The sequence below is a fragment of the Canis aureus genome, chromosome 35 (assembly GCF_053574225.1).
Source record: "Canis aureus isolate CA01 chromosome 35, VMU_Caureus_v.1.0, whole genome shotgun sequence".
NCBI classification, from domain to species: Eukaryota; Metazoa; Chordata; class Mammalia; order Carnivora; family Canidae; genus Canis; species Canis aureus.
The window spans coordinates 32,481-49,317 of NC_135645.1; the positions used below are offsets into that span (position 1 = coordinate 32,481).

Genomic DNA, 16,837 nt, shown 5'->3' on the forward strand with positions numbered 1-16,837 from the left:
ACTCAATCACAAGAAGACATTTGGAAGCAACACATGGAGGTTAAAGAGCATCCTACTAAAAGATGAAAGGATATTAGAGAAGAATTTAAAAGATTCATGGAAACTAATGAAAATGAAGACACAACGATTCAAAACCGGTCCTAAGAGGGAAATACATCACAATACAAACTTGGGAAAAAATCAAATACACAAGCTCATTTCACACCTAAAGGAATTGGAGAGAGAACAGCAAATAAAGCCTACAGCAAGCAAAAGAAGAGAGATTATAAAGATACGAGCAGAACTCAATGAAGTAGAGACCAGAAGCAGTGTAGAACACATCGACAAAACCAGGAGTTGGTTCCTTGAAAGCATCAATAAATAGATAAACCATTAGCCAACTTTATTAAAAGGAAAAGAAATAGACTCAAATTAGTAAAATCACGAATGAAAGAGGAGAGATCACAACTAACCAGCCCTTATGCAAATTATTTAATCTCTACAAGTCTTTGTCTATCTGTGGAATGGGTGCACACACACACACACACACACGAAATCAAACTTCAGGTAGGAGCAGGATACCCTGGGCGTATGTGTGTGTGTGGAGGGGAGATTTGCAATAAGAACTCTAGGGACTTTCTGGGAAATGGGATGAGGACTCTGACCCCTTTTTCCATTAGCCAAAACTCCAGAAACCTGTCTTTGTGGACAGGTTCAGTGGTTAGGGGGACAAGAGGCCCTGCCCCAGTCACTGAAGGGGTCCAGCCCGTGATATGGTGAGCATACTATTGCCCCCTGTTTGGGTCCACCTGCCTCAGACAAGCCTACACCTGCCAGAGAGGATGTAAGAGCTAGAAGAGCCAGGAAAATTCAGCTAGAAACGTCTTGACTGGGCACAGCAGTGGGATAAAGGAACATTGGAGAGGACCATCCCTTTCTCAAGCTGTGCTGGCAGCTGTGGCCACCTCCTGGAGTCCACAGACCTGAAGAAGTCCTGAGGACACCTGGACACTTTGGAGGGAGTCCCTGTCACTCAGATGGTGTCTTCTGAGAGCCTGTGACTCACTGAGCCTGGTGTGAGGCACTGGTAGGAATGCTGCGGTGTGCAGGAAGAGTCCCACCTACCTAAGTGTGTGTGTGTGTGTGTGTGCGCGTGCACACGTGCACATGCATGTGCATGCAGGTTAAATGAATAGCCTTTCTGGTGACGCAGAAGAATCCCCAGTCTGGGAGTCCGGAGACCTCCTGCGGCGTGAGCTCCGGCATTAATTCGCTCACTAAGACTTGAGCAGATTCATTTCCTGCCTCGATCTCACTTCCTTCATCTCTGAAACGGTTTGACCCTATTAAGACTCCTTCCCACGACAGCGGCCGATAAATGTCGTTTGTTACTCCATTTTTGTTCCCCATTCACTTTCCAAAGGTCTCTTTCCAGGCTCAGCGCCTCTTCTCCTTGAGGGTCTGTCTGGGTCAGCCTTACACGCACGTACAAGAGGAGAACCCGCAGGTGGGAGATTCCACAGCCGAGACACCCAACGCTCAGTTGTCCTGCGTATACCATTTATTGTTGACTCTGTACACCAAATTTGTTACAGGCAGCATCCAGCAAAGACAGTCCCCCAACCCTGCCCTCCAGGGCTCACAGTCTATAAAACCCTGGGGGCCTAGAAATATTTCTAAATGCGTCACCAAGCACCTGGGACTATTTGCAATGATTCCCTAAGCGAGGCAAACACCATCTACTTTTGAAGGCAGCGGGCTGGGTGGTGCAGTGACCTCTCCTCGGGGGAGGGAGGAAGAGCACAGCTGAGCGAAGTCTGGCCTGGAGAAGCGCCTGCCCCTTCTCTGAACCACACTGAGGGCTTCCTCCCCGAGCCCACCCCCACCACCTCCCCAACCGCTCGGGGTCTCGGGTTCGGTTCTGGCTGTGGGACCCGTGGGCTGGACTCTGGGCGGTTTGTAGCTAGAGGCTAGGACCCAGCCGGGGTCTGCGTACCGGCGCTTGGTCTCTAGGTCTCTCTCGCTGCCTGCTCTCCGTAAGCTTCCTGAGTGTGGAAACAGTTGCCTGAAACTGCTCTTTCCTTGACGGACGGGTGGGCTTAGGGATCTCCTGTGTTGACAAGCTTCCGATCCACGCAGTACCAAACAGGTGCCAACGGCTCAGACTGTAGGAAGCCACAGGCAAGTGGCCCTCCTCTTCTTTATGGATGAAAGCCCAGGACAGGCCATGGGGTCTTGTACAAGCGTGAAGAGAAGAAAACCCACAGCCCGCTGAATAACGTTGCAGAAGAAAGAGTGAGTTTAGACCCAGCTCCAGGGGATAACCGTCGTACCCATGCACAGGGGTGTTGTCAGGCTTAAAAAGAAAATGCTCGTTCGGTCCTTTAAAGGGTATCTAGACACCCTAAGTGTTTTTGAGGAACAGTGGCTCCAACTGGCTTTTATTCTCTTTCCTCCTACGTTGACTCTTCACTCCAAATGGAGGCTGCTGCTACTGGCAAGGTATCCTAGGGGCCGGTAGGCAAATGGGGAAATTAAAGTGGATTCTGTGGCCTACCTCAGCTTTGGGGGACCAGGAAGCTCACTCCAGTCCTGAGAAGTGAGCAGATGCAATGTCTTACTGGAAAAGAAACCTCATCCAGCTTTTCTGGTAGCTCCCTGACCAGACAACATGGTTCAGAAAGGCCAAAGCCCTGCTGAGGAAGAGGAGACCCAATGGCTCCATCCAATCCACTCTGATGGGAGGAAGGAGCAGGCAAGCTCAAAGGGTCGGGTAACGGGTTCACCACCCCCACTGGGGGGTGCCCTGCAGGGAGACATCTCAGGACAGCTGCCCTCAGGTTAGCCTATGGCCTGGGGAAACATGCTGATATCCTGGGCCCGTGAGAAAGGAACTCCAAAGTCATGGCCAATGCCACAAATACCCAAGCGTTCTGGGTTCAGATTGGCCGGACATTCTAGGTGAAAAGGATGCCTCCTTCCTCTCACTGCCATGTCTGGCCCGCTTGCACCCTTGCACAATGAGACATTGTCGTCTGCTCCTAAGGAACACCTCGAGGAGTACATGCTTCTCCCTGGAGGAAAGCAGCCCAGCTTCCCCGGAGGCCCCAGAATCAACTGGGCAGGCCACCATCGGGTGGAAAAATGCCCATGCCCCAGGCTCTGGGCTCACTTCCTCTTGGGTCCTGGCAAGTCTCAGAACATGTCCACCGGTTGCTATAAACATTTTGAAAACGTTTTGGAAACCCAGATTTACGTTGGGGAGATGTCTTTTGCCTTTGACAGGCCCCATCTTTCCCAGATTCTCCGGGACACAGAGTAAAAACTATGCAGTGTGCTAGTTCTTATGTACATCCCTTCCTGGACCCTTTTTGTTGGGGGCCTGTCAGCATCATGCTGCTAAGACCTCGGGGGATTTCTTATTTGTTTTGTGGGACAGAGGAAACAAGGAAGAGCTGGTCAGGATTTTCTTTTTCTTTTTTTCCAGTCAGGATTTTCAAATGCTTATAGCACTGGCTGCAGCTCTTTCCTGGGCAGAGACCTGAAGTTCTCCATTTCACTGCTTTACTTTGGGACTGATAGACCAGTTGTCCAGACAGAAACATGAGTTGCCATGAACACAGTTTCTTTACCAGCATAAATATGTGTGTAGCAGGGAGGGTGATGAAAGCAGGTATTTATGTGGTTGTAACCCAAGGAACCAAACAACTCAACTCTTATAACCAGGCCACAGGCAGAAGGAACTCTGGAGAGCCCCCAGACCCAGGGTGACCCATCTGTGTGCCTGGTGTTGCCTACTGTATGCGAGCATTCTGAACTTCAGTTTCTAGCTGACTGGAACACTGGTGGAGAATCTTACCACACTAGAAGGATTACCAGGTTCCATTACACTCGGCTGTTCAATTAAAGGCTCTCATGTCTGAACTATTTCACTTCCCCCAAATGGAAAGTGAAAATTAAAAACAGACATAGGCATAGCAAGCCCAAAAGGCCCAGGCAGAGGGGCCTCCAATGAGCAGCAGACAGCTGGCTGGCAGAGAAAGGGGTGTCAGGACGACCCTGACCAGGCCGTTCTGGGTGACTTGGGGTGTGGGGATCCGATTACATCTCCTGTCCAGGCCATAACACACCCACATTGACTCCTCCACCCCTGACAGCTGGGCCTTGGCAAGGGCGGGCTGGCAGGGGCAGTGAGGGGCCGTCCAGGCTCATGGGGACCCATCTCCACAAGCCTGTCCTCTCCAGTCAAAGCCCAGGATGGAAGATACTAGTGATGTCTAGTTTCTTGATCTGGATGCTGATTCCACAGGCGCGAACTGCTTGTGAAGATCCATCAAACTCTACACAACCATGCTCCCACTTTTCTGTATGCATGTTATACTTCAATAAAAAGCTAAAAGATAAAAACCCTGGGATGAACATAAGGACCCCCAGGTTCTAGGGTGCTTTCTCATCTAGTACTAATAAGCTGATTTTAAGAGTTTTTAGGGGTCAGACATTCTACATGATCTTATTTCTCAAAGGACCAAAATGTTCAAGTCAAAATTTGCAGTTCGGAAATCTTCTCTACAAGGCTGGCTTGCCGCACAGGTGCCCTTCTTCCTTTTCCAGGTAACGACCCCATGAGAGATGCTGATAGCAGCTCTCCCTGCAGGAACTGAGCAGCTTCTTTCACACCCTGCAGCCAGGCCCTTGGCAGCTCTCAGGACGCCAGCCGAGCAGGTGGGAGCCTTTGGGAGGAGAGAACTCACCCTGCTTTCAGGAGCGGAAACTCACGGGAGATCTTTCATTTGAGGGGACAGGGGAGAGCCATGCCACAAAGGCAGGGAGCAAAGGAAGGAAAATCAACTTACATCCTACTTGGGAGAGAAGCTGTCCCCATGGAGAACTCTTCCCACAAAGTGAGCAGGAATGGTAACTGAGTCCAGAGGCCAGCATGGCCATGGGCCAGGAGAGCTTGTCAGAGGAGAGCTGGTGAAGGCTGTGGAGAGGGCTTTCTCACATGAAGCCCGGGGACGTGAATTAGAAACCCCGTGGGGTTCTTGCCAAGGCCAGTTGGGTCTTCCTGGTGGTAAGAAGGCCCTGCGAGAGCTGGTTCTCCTGTGGTTCTCTAGAGGAGAACCAGGCAGGTCTCTTGGAGACCAGCAAGAGGAAGCAGGGGGTGGCTCTGTGGACCCAGGGGTGGAGGTAGGACAATGAAATTCCCAGATCCTCCAGTGGTCCCACTGGTCCGCAACCCTGCCTCCAGCCCACCTCTTCAACACTCGTTGGGCGCCTTCATCTGCATCAGGACCGTGTGGTTCCTCTTCTTGCAACAGCAACAGCAGATGCAGGCAACCAGGGAACAGGCCAGGGCAATGATGCCAATGACAATGGCAGCAATGGCCAGCCCGCTCTGGGCCTGGGTCATGCCCCACGTGCTGCGGTCGTCAGTGACCTCAATGGTGGTCAGATCAGTGTAGTCCTCCACAGGGCTGGTGAACTCAGTAGTGGAGATGGAGGTGGTATCAGGGAAGCTGGGTGTGTCTGGGTACTGTGGTGTTTCCGGGTAGCTGGGCACCTCGGGGATCATTGGGACCTGGACACTGGGGACAGCAACGTTGACGTTGATGATGATGAGGGACTGGCCTCGGACACTGGGTGGGCTGAAACATACTGGGAGAGTGTCTGTCCCCAACCTGGGTTTGTTGAGCAGGAGCCAGTTGTGGAGTGGAAGGATGTCTGAGTCACACCTCCAGGGGTTGTCATAGAGCCTCAGCTCACACAGGTTCCCCAGGTGATCAAAGATGCCCATGGGCAGGTTCTCCAGCTGGTTGTTCTGCAGCTGGATGGTCATGAGGCCGTTGACATTGGCGAAGATATTCCCCGGGAGCTGTCTGAGGCGGTTGTTCTGCAAGGAGATGTTCTGCAGGTTGACCAACATGCGGAAGACGCTCCCGTCCAGCTCTTGCAGAGCGTTGGTGTGGAGGGACAGCTCCCGCAGCTCCACCAGCCCATTGAAGGCATCTGGGGAGATGTAGTTGATCTGGTTGCGGCTGAGGATCAGGACCTGCAGCTGGTGGAGGTTGCTGAAGACGTTGTCAGGCAGAGAAGTGATGTGGTTGTCGTAGAGCCAGAGCTCACGCAGATTGTGCATGGGCCCAAAGATCCCTGGTGAGAGCTCCTTCAGGGAATTCCCAAAAAGCGTAAGACGGTTGAGCTGGGGCAGCTGCATGAAGATGCCAGGGGGCAACTGAGAGATGTGGTTGTTGGACAGATAGAGCTTCTGGAGGTTACGGTTGTTGTGGAAGAGGCCAGGGGAGAGCATACCAATCTGGTTTTGCTGTAGGGCCAGCTCCTGGAGGTTCCCACATCCATCAAATGTGCCCATAGGGATTTCTGAGAGCCTGTTCTCATACAGTCGGAGGACCTGGAGGTTGCCCAGGCGCTGAAAGATCCTGGGCGAGAGGTGGGTGAGGCTATTCTTGCCTAGATTGAGCTTCGTGAGGCCCACCAGGTGGTCAAAGACACCGTCGGGGATATATTCCAGGTGGTTGCCATGCAGCTGCAGCTCTTTGAGGTTGCTGAACTGGGAGAAGTGTGCTGGCTGGATCTGCACCAGCTGGTTGCTGGACAGAAGGAGTGACTCGAGGTTGTTCAAGCCCTGGAAGAGGCCAATAGGCAGAACCTGAAGCTTGTTGTTGGCGAGGCTGAGGTAACGCAGTGACCCTAGGTTGCGGAAGGCACCAGGCATGATGTGGGACAGCTCATTCTTCTCAATCCTCAGGGCAATGAGGGCCGAGATGTTGAGGAACGGGGACTCGTTGAGTTCAGTGATGTGCGTGTTGAGGATCTGCAGGCTCATGGCGTTCCAGGGCAGGGGAGCGGGCACTGCCACGATGCGCGCCCCAGTGCACTCCACCTGGGAGGCTCTGGAGCAGGTGCACTCACTTGGGCAGCCGTAGTAGGCCAGCCCCGCGCTCCAGGCCTGGCAGCCCACCAGCAAAAGAAGGTAGTGTTTCAGCGGCATGGTCTCTGCAAGGGGAGACAGCAACCTAGTCAGGATCACCTCACCGCACTGCTGGGGGTTTAAGCCAACATCTGGCTTGCCTTTGAACTCCATCACCACGCCCTGACTTACGCCACCTGTGGTCTAGTCATCAAGCGTCTTCACCTTCTCCCTGTGTCCTTGCCCAAGCAACTGCCTCCACCCAGAGTACTCTTGTCCTTATCTGAGTCCTGCCCGTACTTCCAAGTCCAGCTCAAACGCAGTCACCTCCAGGAAGCTTCCCCAGATCTGTGATCAGCATTAGTTACCCTCCCACGCAGGTGGGCTCCCCAGTGCCCATAATGGCCGTGCCCCGGCTGGCTCTGTGTGGCATGTGTTGTGTTCCTGTCTGTGTCCTTCTCTAGCCAATAAGCTTTTCAAGGGCAGGGGTGTTCATCTTTCATCCCTAGAGGTTCCTTAAGGCAGGAACAGTATCTTGTCTGGTTATAAAATCCCCGGAGCAGATGCATCTATCTATCCCCCAAAGCACCTGAACTTGCTGGTTGAACATGACCTCCTCCGGAGAAACAGATGGGAAATGAGACCAAATAAATAGGGCCTGAACCTGAAAGAAGATGCTAAGACCACAAATTTGGGGGTCTGCTGGGAAAATAGCAGCAGCCAACAAAGGCGGGACGCACTGCCGATCTGGCAAGCTCAGCTTTTCCCTCTGCCTGGGTCCCACCTGGCCCCCATCGCTGTGAGTGACCACCTGGCCTTGCCTTGACCCCCTCGCACGTGCTTCATTTAGGTTTAATTCAAACCACCTTCTCAATGAAAGACCATTCTCTGCGCTACTTCCCGTCTCACTGAAGGGGCTGTAGCAGCTCGGCCAGTTCGAGGGGCCTGCCTCTGGTACTACCAGGTCCAGTCTCCACACCAAACCATGGAGGAGGTCCAGGAAAACTCACGATGCGCTTTGAGCCCAGAGGTGGTAGGGCCAGATGCTCCCGCAGGCGTGGTGCTGGTCTGGGCATGGAAGCAAATTCATGAAGGGTTCGATGTTTGAGGTCAGGGGTGGTGGGAATTATCTACATACATAACTATAGATAATGTATACAATGCGGTGGAGAAGGAGGTATGGGCACTGAGCCCCCCTCCACGAATAGTTAAGAACCACAACTAGCTGTTCGATCTTGAAGGAAACTTGAAGCTTCAAGCTCACCGTCCTCATGTGTTAAGTTGGGATGATAACCTCTGCCCCCTCTTGAGACCACTGAGAAGAGCAAACAGGATGGATGATCATACATACATTCCCACTGTTTATGGGGATGAAGGAAGCAGGGAAACTGAGGCTCAGAGCTTAAAGCCTGGATCTCCAGACTCTTGGGTGATTACTTTGAGTGTTACTTTAATGCCCTTCCTTTTAATGAGCAAAAATCCTGAGTCAGAGGAAGAAATTTCAAATGATGGCGTGTAGGGCATAAACTGGCTGGGTGGAGAAGGCATTTCTCTGGTCTCTCTTCCTGAACTCACGGAGTCCTAGACCTGGCCCATAACTCAGAATAATCCAGGCTTCCCAACCTGGTCTTAACTCAATGCACCTTTTTCCTGCGCCCACCCTCCCCACCCCCAACAAGCCTGCCCTGGGGACAGAACCCAAGTTCATCCTCATCCACCCACACCTTGATTTTTCGTTTATTCACAACCATCCAAGCCCTGACTTGTTGTGATTTGGCATTAAGAACTTGAATAGGTACATAAAATGAGGGAGGAAAGAAAGAATAATAACGTGGCCAACAGTCCTGGGGATGCAGAGGACCGGGGCCTCTGCGTGGACACACACTACAAGGACAAACTCGCACAGACAAAAGTCAGGTCCAGAACTTGAGAGAGGAAAGGAGCGGTCTACAGAGGGCACCCAGAAAGTGTCTCAACACCCACCCCAGGACAAAGACTTAAGGTTTTCATTGATGGTAACAGAGAAAGGAGACTGCCCAGCACAACCCGTGTGATCCTCGCCTGCACCTGCAAGGACGAAGTGTGGGACAAGGGAAGCGATGCTCTTCCTCTGCACTGTCCTCATCAGGCCGCAGCTGTGCTGCTGTGCCCGGGGCCACTCCAAACGTCAAGAGGGCTACTAACAAACCAGTCTCTCAAAGGCCTCAGAGAAGGGCAAGGGCATGGTGAGGGGATCCAGAAACCGGAATATCTGAGCATCCGTTGAAGGAACATGGATGCACGGAGAGCTGGAAGAAGAGATCTGTTAAGGAAGCTACTGGCACTTTCCAAGGATACACAAAGGACCGCCCTGGGAGTCACTGTGGCTCCAGGGGTCACAAACGTGTGCCGAAGCTGTGGGGCAGCAGATTTCAGCTCACCACTGAGGAGAGCTTGTCTGAATCAGGATGGACAACCCATGGAGTTAGAGCAGAGGCTGAGCAGCCACAGGCTGGAAAGGAGGCGACACAGAAGATCCCTACGCCTGGTAAGGTACTGGACGCCCCGCCTCTCCCCAAGGCTTCGGGATTCTAAGGCTGAGTCCCAGAGCAAGGATATGGGATCCAGCTACTGAGACCGTTGTGCCTGTGCTGCCAGGGCTCCGTGTGGGCAGGTGGGGGGTGCCCCTCCCCTTGGCACACGCTTGGGGGGACACTCACACCCCTGGACTGACTCACAAAAGTGCAGCTCTATTTGCTCCTGGAGACGCGCGAGCTAGTACTTGCGTATTTTTAATGTCTACTCTGCCCAGCATGCTTCAAAATGGTGCCGTACCCTAAATGTCAGAGACTAAATTCTGGGTCCATAATGTGGCAAACCCCAGGCAGTGTCTGTCAAATCTCCCCAGCTGTCAATGAGGGCGTGGGATGCGATGCCCTCCGAGGACCCATCCCGGACCTTCTCAGCATCTGCGCTCCCCAGCTGGGGTGGGGGCATCAAGCCAGCCCCAGGAAGGGCTCAGGGCCAGGGGAGGGTGCCTCATGGCTTGGGAGGAAGAGAGAAATGATAATTCCCTTATGGGAACAGAGCCACTGTTGTTTAAAATGGACCACACTCAGCTTGACAAATATTGCAAGAATTTGCAGATTTTCCTTTTTATAAATCCTTCTGTCTGTGGAGTCCACCCCAGCACCACATGCGGTGGTTTCCTGTTTTCCAGCACTTGCTACTGCCACAGGCACGGACTGCTCCAGAGGCCCTCCACGGGGCCCTCCACACCCCAGCTGCAGAGCCCTGGGGGGTGGGGGGAAGCGCAGAGGCACCTGGACAGCCACCCGGCCGGGATGGGGAGCGAGCGCGGGCATGCTCAGCGGCCCTGGCCCTCTGCAGCCGGCACGCAGCCGCCTAATAGCCCACGCTGCCCAGGGCCGCTTGGCAGCCGTGACAGATGCCAGTTAAAGACCCACGAAGTTACCCTAATTATACCCTCCTCCCCAGGCGGCCGAGTGCCTTCTCCATCTCTGCAGTTACTCAGTCCAGCCCCCGTCCCAAGGGGCAGGCCAGCCTGGGGTCTGTCGCTGGCCCAGGACCTCAGTGAGCCGAGCGGACAGACAGACAGCTCACCCGGACCCTCCCCGGGAGTAGAAGCGCTTGGCCCAGGCACTTGGGCTGTGAGTCCCTTCAGCGAGAGCTGCCTGTGACTCATGAGTGAACCCATAATTAGCCTCGAAGCCCTTGGCTTTGTTGGTTGGCGGGTTGGCACCTTTTCAGCTTATTACCATCATTCGCATCCCTTAAACATGACATGCCCTGGGAGGAGATGCCTTCTATGTCAGTGCCACGGAGCAAAGCTTCTGGAAAGAGCCTGGCAGACAGATGTGCTGCTACTCTGGTCCCGACACTAAACTGGAGTGTGAGTTTGGGTAAATTCTCTGGACCTTACTTTCTCCTCCCGTGAAGACTTCCAAGGGCCCTTGTTGGCCCTCATGTCTTGTGACCAGAGACAGAAAGGAAATCTGGCCTGAAGACCCACCATCCTCCCTCCCACATAGGTCACCCAAATGGCTGACAACGCCACCTGGCCTGGCGCCACCTTCATGTGACGCTGGGGGAACTCACACCCATCTACATTGTCTCAGAGTGTTCCCGGCAGGGCAAACCCATGTGTTAATCAGGGCACCCAGAGAGCCAAGAGCCATTTCATGGGACTCAGGAGTGAGTGTCTGGTCCTGCCACCATCCAGGGCACTGAGGGGAGCTGAGACCCAGAGAGAAGATCTCCCTCACTGGGCGGAGCCCTCTTCCCGGAGAGGTCTCCCTAAACATGGTGTCATCCGCAGGGACACGTTGCCCAATCCAGCTGAGGGAGGTGGCAGCCTGGGAGTTGTGAGGGGTTCTGATCCACCCCCTCCAGCCAGTATGGGTCTCGATCAAGCTGCTCATCTGGCCCCTGGGCGGCTCAGCAGTTGAGCATCTGCCTTCAGCTCAGGTCGTGATCCCGGGGTCCCGGGATCAAGTCCCACATCGGGCTCCCTGCATGGAGCCTGCTTCTCCCTCTGCCTGTGTCTCTGCCTCTCTCTCTGTGTCTCTCATGAATAAATAAAATTTTTTAAAAAAATTAAAAGCTGCTCATCAATGCTCAGCCCAATGAGTCTGAAGTCATCAATTGAGAGGCTCAGTGCAGCCAGACATCCCCATCTCACTAAACAGGGGGTAACCACCCTACACCCCAAATCAGTTCATAAAATCACCTGGAAGATCCTGGAACACTTGCTTCATAAAACTGACCTCACAGCAGTGTGGCTGTAAGGCCGAGGTGAGCACTGCCTGGGAAGCACTTGGAGTCGTTCTTGGCACAATACAGATGCCCAATAAATGTCGATGACAATTCCTGCTTGCTCTGCTGTTGAGTAAAATCAGGACTTCTGGAGACTCCACCCACAGAGATCCTGATTCCTCTGTCTGGGTGGGCCCAGTGCTCTGCCAGGTGAGTCTGTTGCAGGTGCCTATGGTCTACACTCAGAAGCCCCCGTTGGGGTCCAGCCCAGCTTAAACACATGACCTGGGTCATTTACTGCCACCGACAGAGAGACTGAACTGAGGATCAGGGAGGCTGAAGGTTGGGCCACAACTGCGCCTAGCGACCTCTATGAATATTCCCTTCCAGAGCCCTTTTCTGCACCCCCCGGCAAAAATCTGAGATGGGAGCTAAACTGAACCCAGCAGTGGAGGCCACTTCCAGAAGCGGCGCTCAGAGCCCCGGGCCTCAGAGGTGCAAGGGCTCTTAAGGCTCTCCAGTCAAACCACCTGGCTGTTTTGTAGACGGTTACACTACGGGGCGCAGAGGGAGGAGGGGACTTGTCCAAGGTCATACAGTCATTTGAAGATTTCTGACACCCAGATCAGGACTCTACCTAAGCGTAGAGCTCAGTGAATCCCTGAATCTCATCATGAGGATTCAGGACATTATCAACCATGTGTCTAGCAATGCCTGGAAGGGGCGGGGGTGGGGGGAGGGAGCTTTACTCCCTCTGTCCCAAAATGATCCCAGGCTCATATACATTCCACCTGCCAGCTGCCCAGCATTATTAACCAGGGTCAAGTGCTCCTCCCAACTCCCAGGCTCCACAGTTTGGAGGGATGTTTGTTCTTCCTCAAAGCTGCTCTGATGCTCCTATAGCTCAATTTCACATGAGGGGCCTGAAATAGTAGAGAGAAGGAACAAAAGGGGTTGCCCGAAAGTGTTAATCCCGTAATCTCAACACACAGTCCCTTCAGGGATTTGCCCACATTAAGAATGCTCTACCCTAAATACAAAGCACCCTGAAGCCCCAAGGGACAGCTGTTCCCCACCTGGCCCCATTATTGACCTCATCTCTCCTGGACCTTCAAAGCCAAAATATTGTTCATTTGTTTAAAAAAGAAAATAAGTAAGAAAAAGCAAGTCCTTTCCAGCCCCAGGGTTAGGGGAGGGAGGGCTTCCTGCAGAGGCCAGAGAGGACCTACAATTAACGCGGCAAAAGCGGCAGGAGACACCGACTTGCCAGCGGAGCAAGGAGCTCCTGCTCGGGGCCTGGATGCAAGAAGTTACAGCCCGTCCTCAGGGTGACACCTCATGCACCCGCATAAGATAGAGGCGGACGAACGCCTCCACCAAGCACCTCGGAAGCAGTCTCTAAACCCCGTGTCCTCAAAGCCCAGAGACGAGGCAGTGAGACCAGGAGCTCGCAGTAGTTCCCTCGCCGGCAGGCCTCCGGGAGGCCACCTGCCACGTGCCGGCAGCCTGGATGTGCACTGGCCGGACGCGGGTGGGACGGCCTCCCCTCCGTTCACCCCACTTCTGCTCCCCCGCAGCCCACTCCCCTGCAGGTACTGAGCCAGCCAGCCCTGCGGGAGGCTTCGGGGGGCCCCCCCCGGCCCCCCGACCTCTCTCACAGGCTTGTCTCACCATTGTAGAGTCGCGCGACTCGAGACCACAGGCGAATGGGCCTGTCTGGCCCGGAATGCACCTGGATGTCCAGCCAGTGTACAATGAAAGAGGTGACGGCCATGCGACAGTTTCTCAGTTATGGAGGCAGTGGCAGCCAGCACATCTGGAAGCCGCTGGGGAGGGTGAGATAATTCCAGAGAATCCTGGAGGCAGGCATCCAGCACCTTCAGGCTGGGAGACACCATCTCCAGCATCGCAGCCTGCCCTGGGGTAACACATTTGGCCCTGGAGGCAGACTGGCTCTCACACTTTGGCACAGGTGGGAAAGTTCTAGAAAAGTTCTGGTTTTCCTCAGCTGGTTCATTGGCCTTGCTCCTGCCTCTGCATTAGAGCAGAGATGCCAGGAGAGCTACCAGAGTCACCGTGTTAAATCACGCCGCCCGCATCACAAGCCCATCCCCGGCTCTGCTCCCCTGCTGGGGACAGCAGCCTGGCCACACCCGACGTGACCCGCTGCCCAGAGGGGGCCCCCGGAACAGGGGTGCCTAAGCCACACACAGACTTAGGGCCCGAAGCAATTCTGAGACCACAGCTCAAGTCCAAACTGGGAATCTGAACCCAGCAACAGCACTTCGGCTGCAGCCACTGTTGTGGCAACTCTAAGTCCCCCGAAGAGGACAGATCTGTCTTTCCGGGGAGCCCTCCTTGGTTCTAGACCGACCCACACGCTGGGCAGCCCAGGACCGCCCCCGCAGCGAGCGCTGGGGAAAGGAGGGTTCAAATAACCTGAGTCTCTGGAAAAGAGAAACTCTTCCCCAAAGCAGAGCTAATCCCAGAAAGAGGTAAACTCGAGGGGTCACCGGTGCGCTAATCTGGTCAACTTTCAATGCATTTTGGCTCTGCAGAACATCTGGTCAGCACCCCCAGATCGACCTCAGGGGGTGCCGAGGGTCCGTGGGTCGGGGGCTGGTCCGTGGGGGGGCTGGCTGGGCACGGGGAGGACCGGCCCACTCCCTCAGGGGGGTGCCCCGCTGGCCCCTCCTGGCGTCATCCCGGGGTGGGATGCATTCCGCATCCCAGGTCGCCCATCCTGGAGGGTGCATCCCGGGGGGGGGGCGCATCTGGAAGGGCCCATCGGGCATCCCGAGGGGCGCATCCCGGGGGGCACATCCCGCAGCACATCCAGCATCCTGAGGGGCCCGTCCTGAGGGGCGCATCCCGAGGAGCGCATCCCGAGGGGAGCATCTGGGGGAGTGCATCCAGCATCTCGAGGGGCACATCCCACAGCACGTTCTGCATCCCGAGGGGCCGGTCCGGAGGGGCCCATCCCGGGGGGCGCATCCCGGGGGGCCCATCCCGGGGGGCGCATCCCGAGGGGCGCATCCCGCTGGGGCCCATGGAGGGGGGCGCATCCCGAGGGGAGCATCCCTGGGAGCACATCCCGCATCCCGAGGGGAGCATCCCGGGGGGCGCATCCCGCAGCACGTCCCGCATCCCGAGGAGCAGGAGCGCATCCCGGGGGGCGCATCCCAGGTCCCCGGGTGGGGGGGTGCCCACCTACCAGCAGCTCGGCGCCCGCCCGCCGCGGACCAGAGGCAGCGACAGCAGGACCGGCCTCGCGGCTGCAGCATGAGCACCGCGACCCGGCGCGGCCCGTATTTAAACCTCGGGGGCGTGAGTCACCGCGGGGCAGGGCGCGCTCGCGGCGGGAGGGGCGGGAGGGGCGGGCCCGGGGCTTTAAAGGCCGGGCTTCCCTCTCCCCCTGCTGGCCTCGGCCGCCTGGGCCCCAGGGAAGGGCCGTGCCGGAGAGCGGGGCTCCCCTCTGTGTCCTCCAAGCTTTGTATTCCAAGTAATTCCAAATTTCCAGAAGATTGGCAAGAACAGTGTTATCTACCTAACCCAACTGGCACCCCCACCCCCCACCCCCATACCCACCCACACCCCCACACCCACCCCCACCTCAGAGGTGCCACGCAGGCAGGAAAGGGGCCTGTGCAAGAATGAGAGGCTCCCCGCTCTCCACCCCTGCGCTGAAGCCCCCTCCCTGCTGCCCTCATGGGGGCAGGAAACCATTTCTGTCCTCGGTAGGACCAGGAGGGCCTGGGGAAGAAGAGAAGGAAGTCTCGGTGGCAGTGGGGAGGCTGCGACACCCCGGCTTCTCCTCCAAATCGCAGCCTCAGGAAGGCAGAGCTGCCCTGGGCTGAGCCACCGGCCCTTCCGCGGCTCAGTTTACCCTCCCAGCTACATGGGGACAGTGACACTCACACACCTGCCTCCTGGAACGCCAGGAGCCTTAATTAATGTTTGCGCTGTGCCTCGAGACCTGTGATGAAAGGCAGACATAAAAGCCGCGGTGTTATTACCGAAATAGCCACTTGGGCGGCTGGCAGGGGTCAAGGCCCGCAGCCTGAATCAGGCACATTCCTCCCCGGCGGAGGCACCGTGATTCACGGACCGCAACAAAGAGCGCCACCTCCATCAAGTGACAAGAGCCCGAGAGGGACACGCGCGGCTTGCAGGGTCTCCCGGCGGCGCCCAGCCCCAGCTCGTCAACCACCAGCCTCCTTTCCATATTATTCCACTTGGAGAACTCCCTCCCTCTTACTACCCTGGCGCCTCTCATCCCCACACTGGGGGCATCAACTGCCTTTCCCTAGAACCTGCTAGAATAAGAGCACTTCCCCTTTATCTTCCATCCTTGCTTCCTGACTCTAACATTCAACCACTGCGCCCTAGGAGACGTGCACAACAGGCACGAATCATACCTCTTCTTGCCCAGGAAGAGCTGACCCTCGGGGTGGAAAGAGGAAGGATGGACACTTGCGAAGCGCCTGCGGGGAATTAGGGTCCACAGGCACCCTGTCCCCTCTCTGTACCAAGTTTCCCACCCTCACCGCGACTGATGTTCAGGGCCAGCGGATTCTTCATGGCGAGCAGCTGGCCCAGGCCCAGGCATCCCTGGAAGACATTGCCGGCTCAGTTTCAATCCACCACAAGAGAGCATCACCATAACGCCAGTCCAATGAATTTTTTTGTTTCCCGGTGCGTGTAAAAGTCGTGTTTACACTGTACTGAAGTCCATTAGGTATGCAGTAGGATTATGTCTAGAACATGTACAGATCTTAATTAAAAAACACTGCCTTGCTATAAATGCCGACCAGCATCCACACTTGCAGCAAGTCATGGCCTTTTTGCTGGTGGAGGGTCCAGCCCCGGTGTGGACGGCTGCTGACTGATGAGGGGGTGGCAGCTGCAGACTGGGGTGGCTGTGGCAACTGCTTAAAAGAAGGCAACAGTGAAGTTTGCCATATTGACGGACTCTTCCTTTCAGGGAAAACTCCTCTGCAGCACGCAGTGCTGTTTGATAGCATTTTACCCACAGCAGGACTTCTTTCAAAATTGGAGCCAATTCCCTGTGGCTGCTTGATCAACAGAGTTGATGTAATATTCTGAACACTTTGTTGTCATTTCGACGATCCTCACAGCATCTGCACCAGGAGGAGTTTCTATCTCAAGAAGCCA

At 55.3% G+C, this 16,837-nt stretch overlaps 1 protein-coding gene across 1 annotated transcript; it reads right to left on the minus strand.

Annotated features, from left to right (window-relative positions):
• Positions 1–1,518: 1,518 nt before the first annotated feature.
• LRRC15 (leucine rich repeat containing 15) lies at positions 1,519–14,958 on the minus strand. The gene is made up of 2 exons (XM_077883865.1): positions 14,877–14,958; positions 1,519–6,993 (listed from the first exon to the last, which is right to left on the minus strand). Exons 1-2 carry the CDS (start codon positions 14,944–14,946, stop codon positions 5,237–5,239), a joined length of 1,827 nt encoding a protein of 608 aa, XP_077739991.1. The 5' UTR covers positions 14,947–14,958; the 3' UTR covers positions 1,519–5,236.
• Positions 14,959–16,837: the final 1,879 nt, after the last annotated feature.

Coding starts and splice junctions, on each gene's coding strand:
- LRRC15 (XM_077883865.1), bottom strand. CDS start 14,946: ATGCTGCAGCCGCGAGGCCGGTCCTGCTGTCGCTGCCTCTGGTCCGCG. Junction 6,994..14,876: donor GGGCGGGCGCCGAGCTGCTG/GTAGGTGGGCAC, acceptor CTCCCCTTGCAG/AGACCATGCCGCTGAAACAC.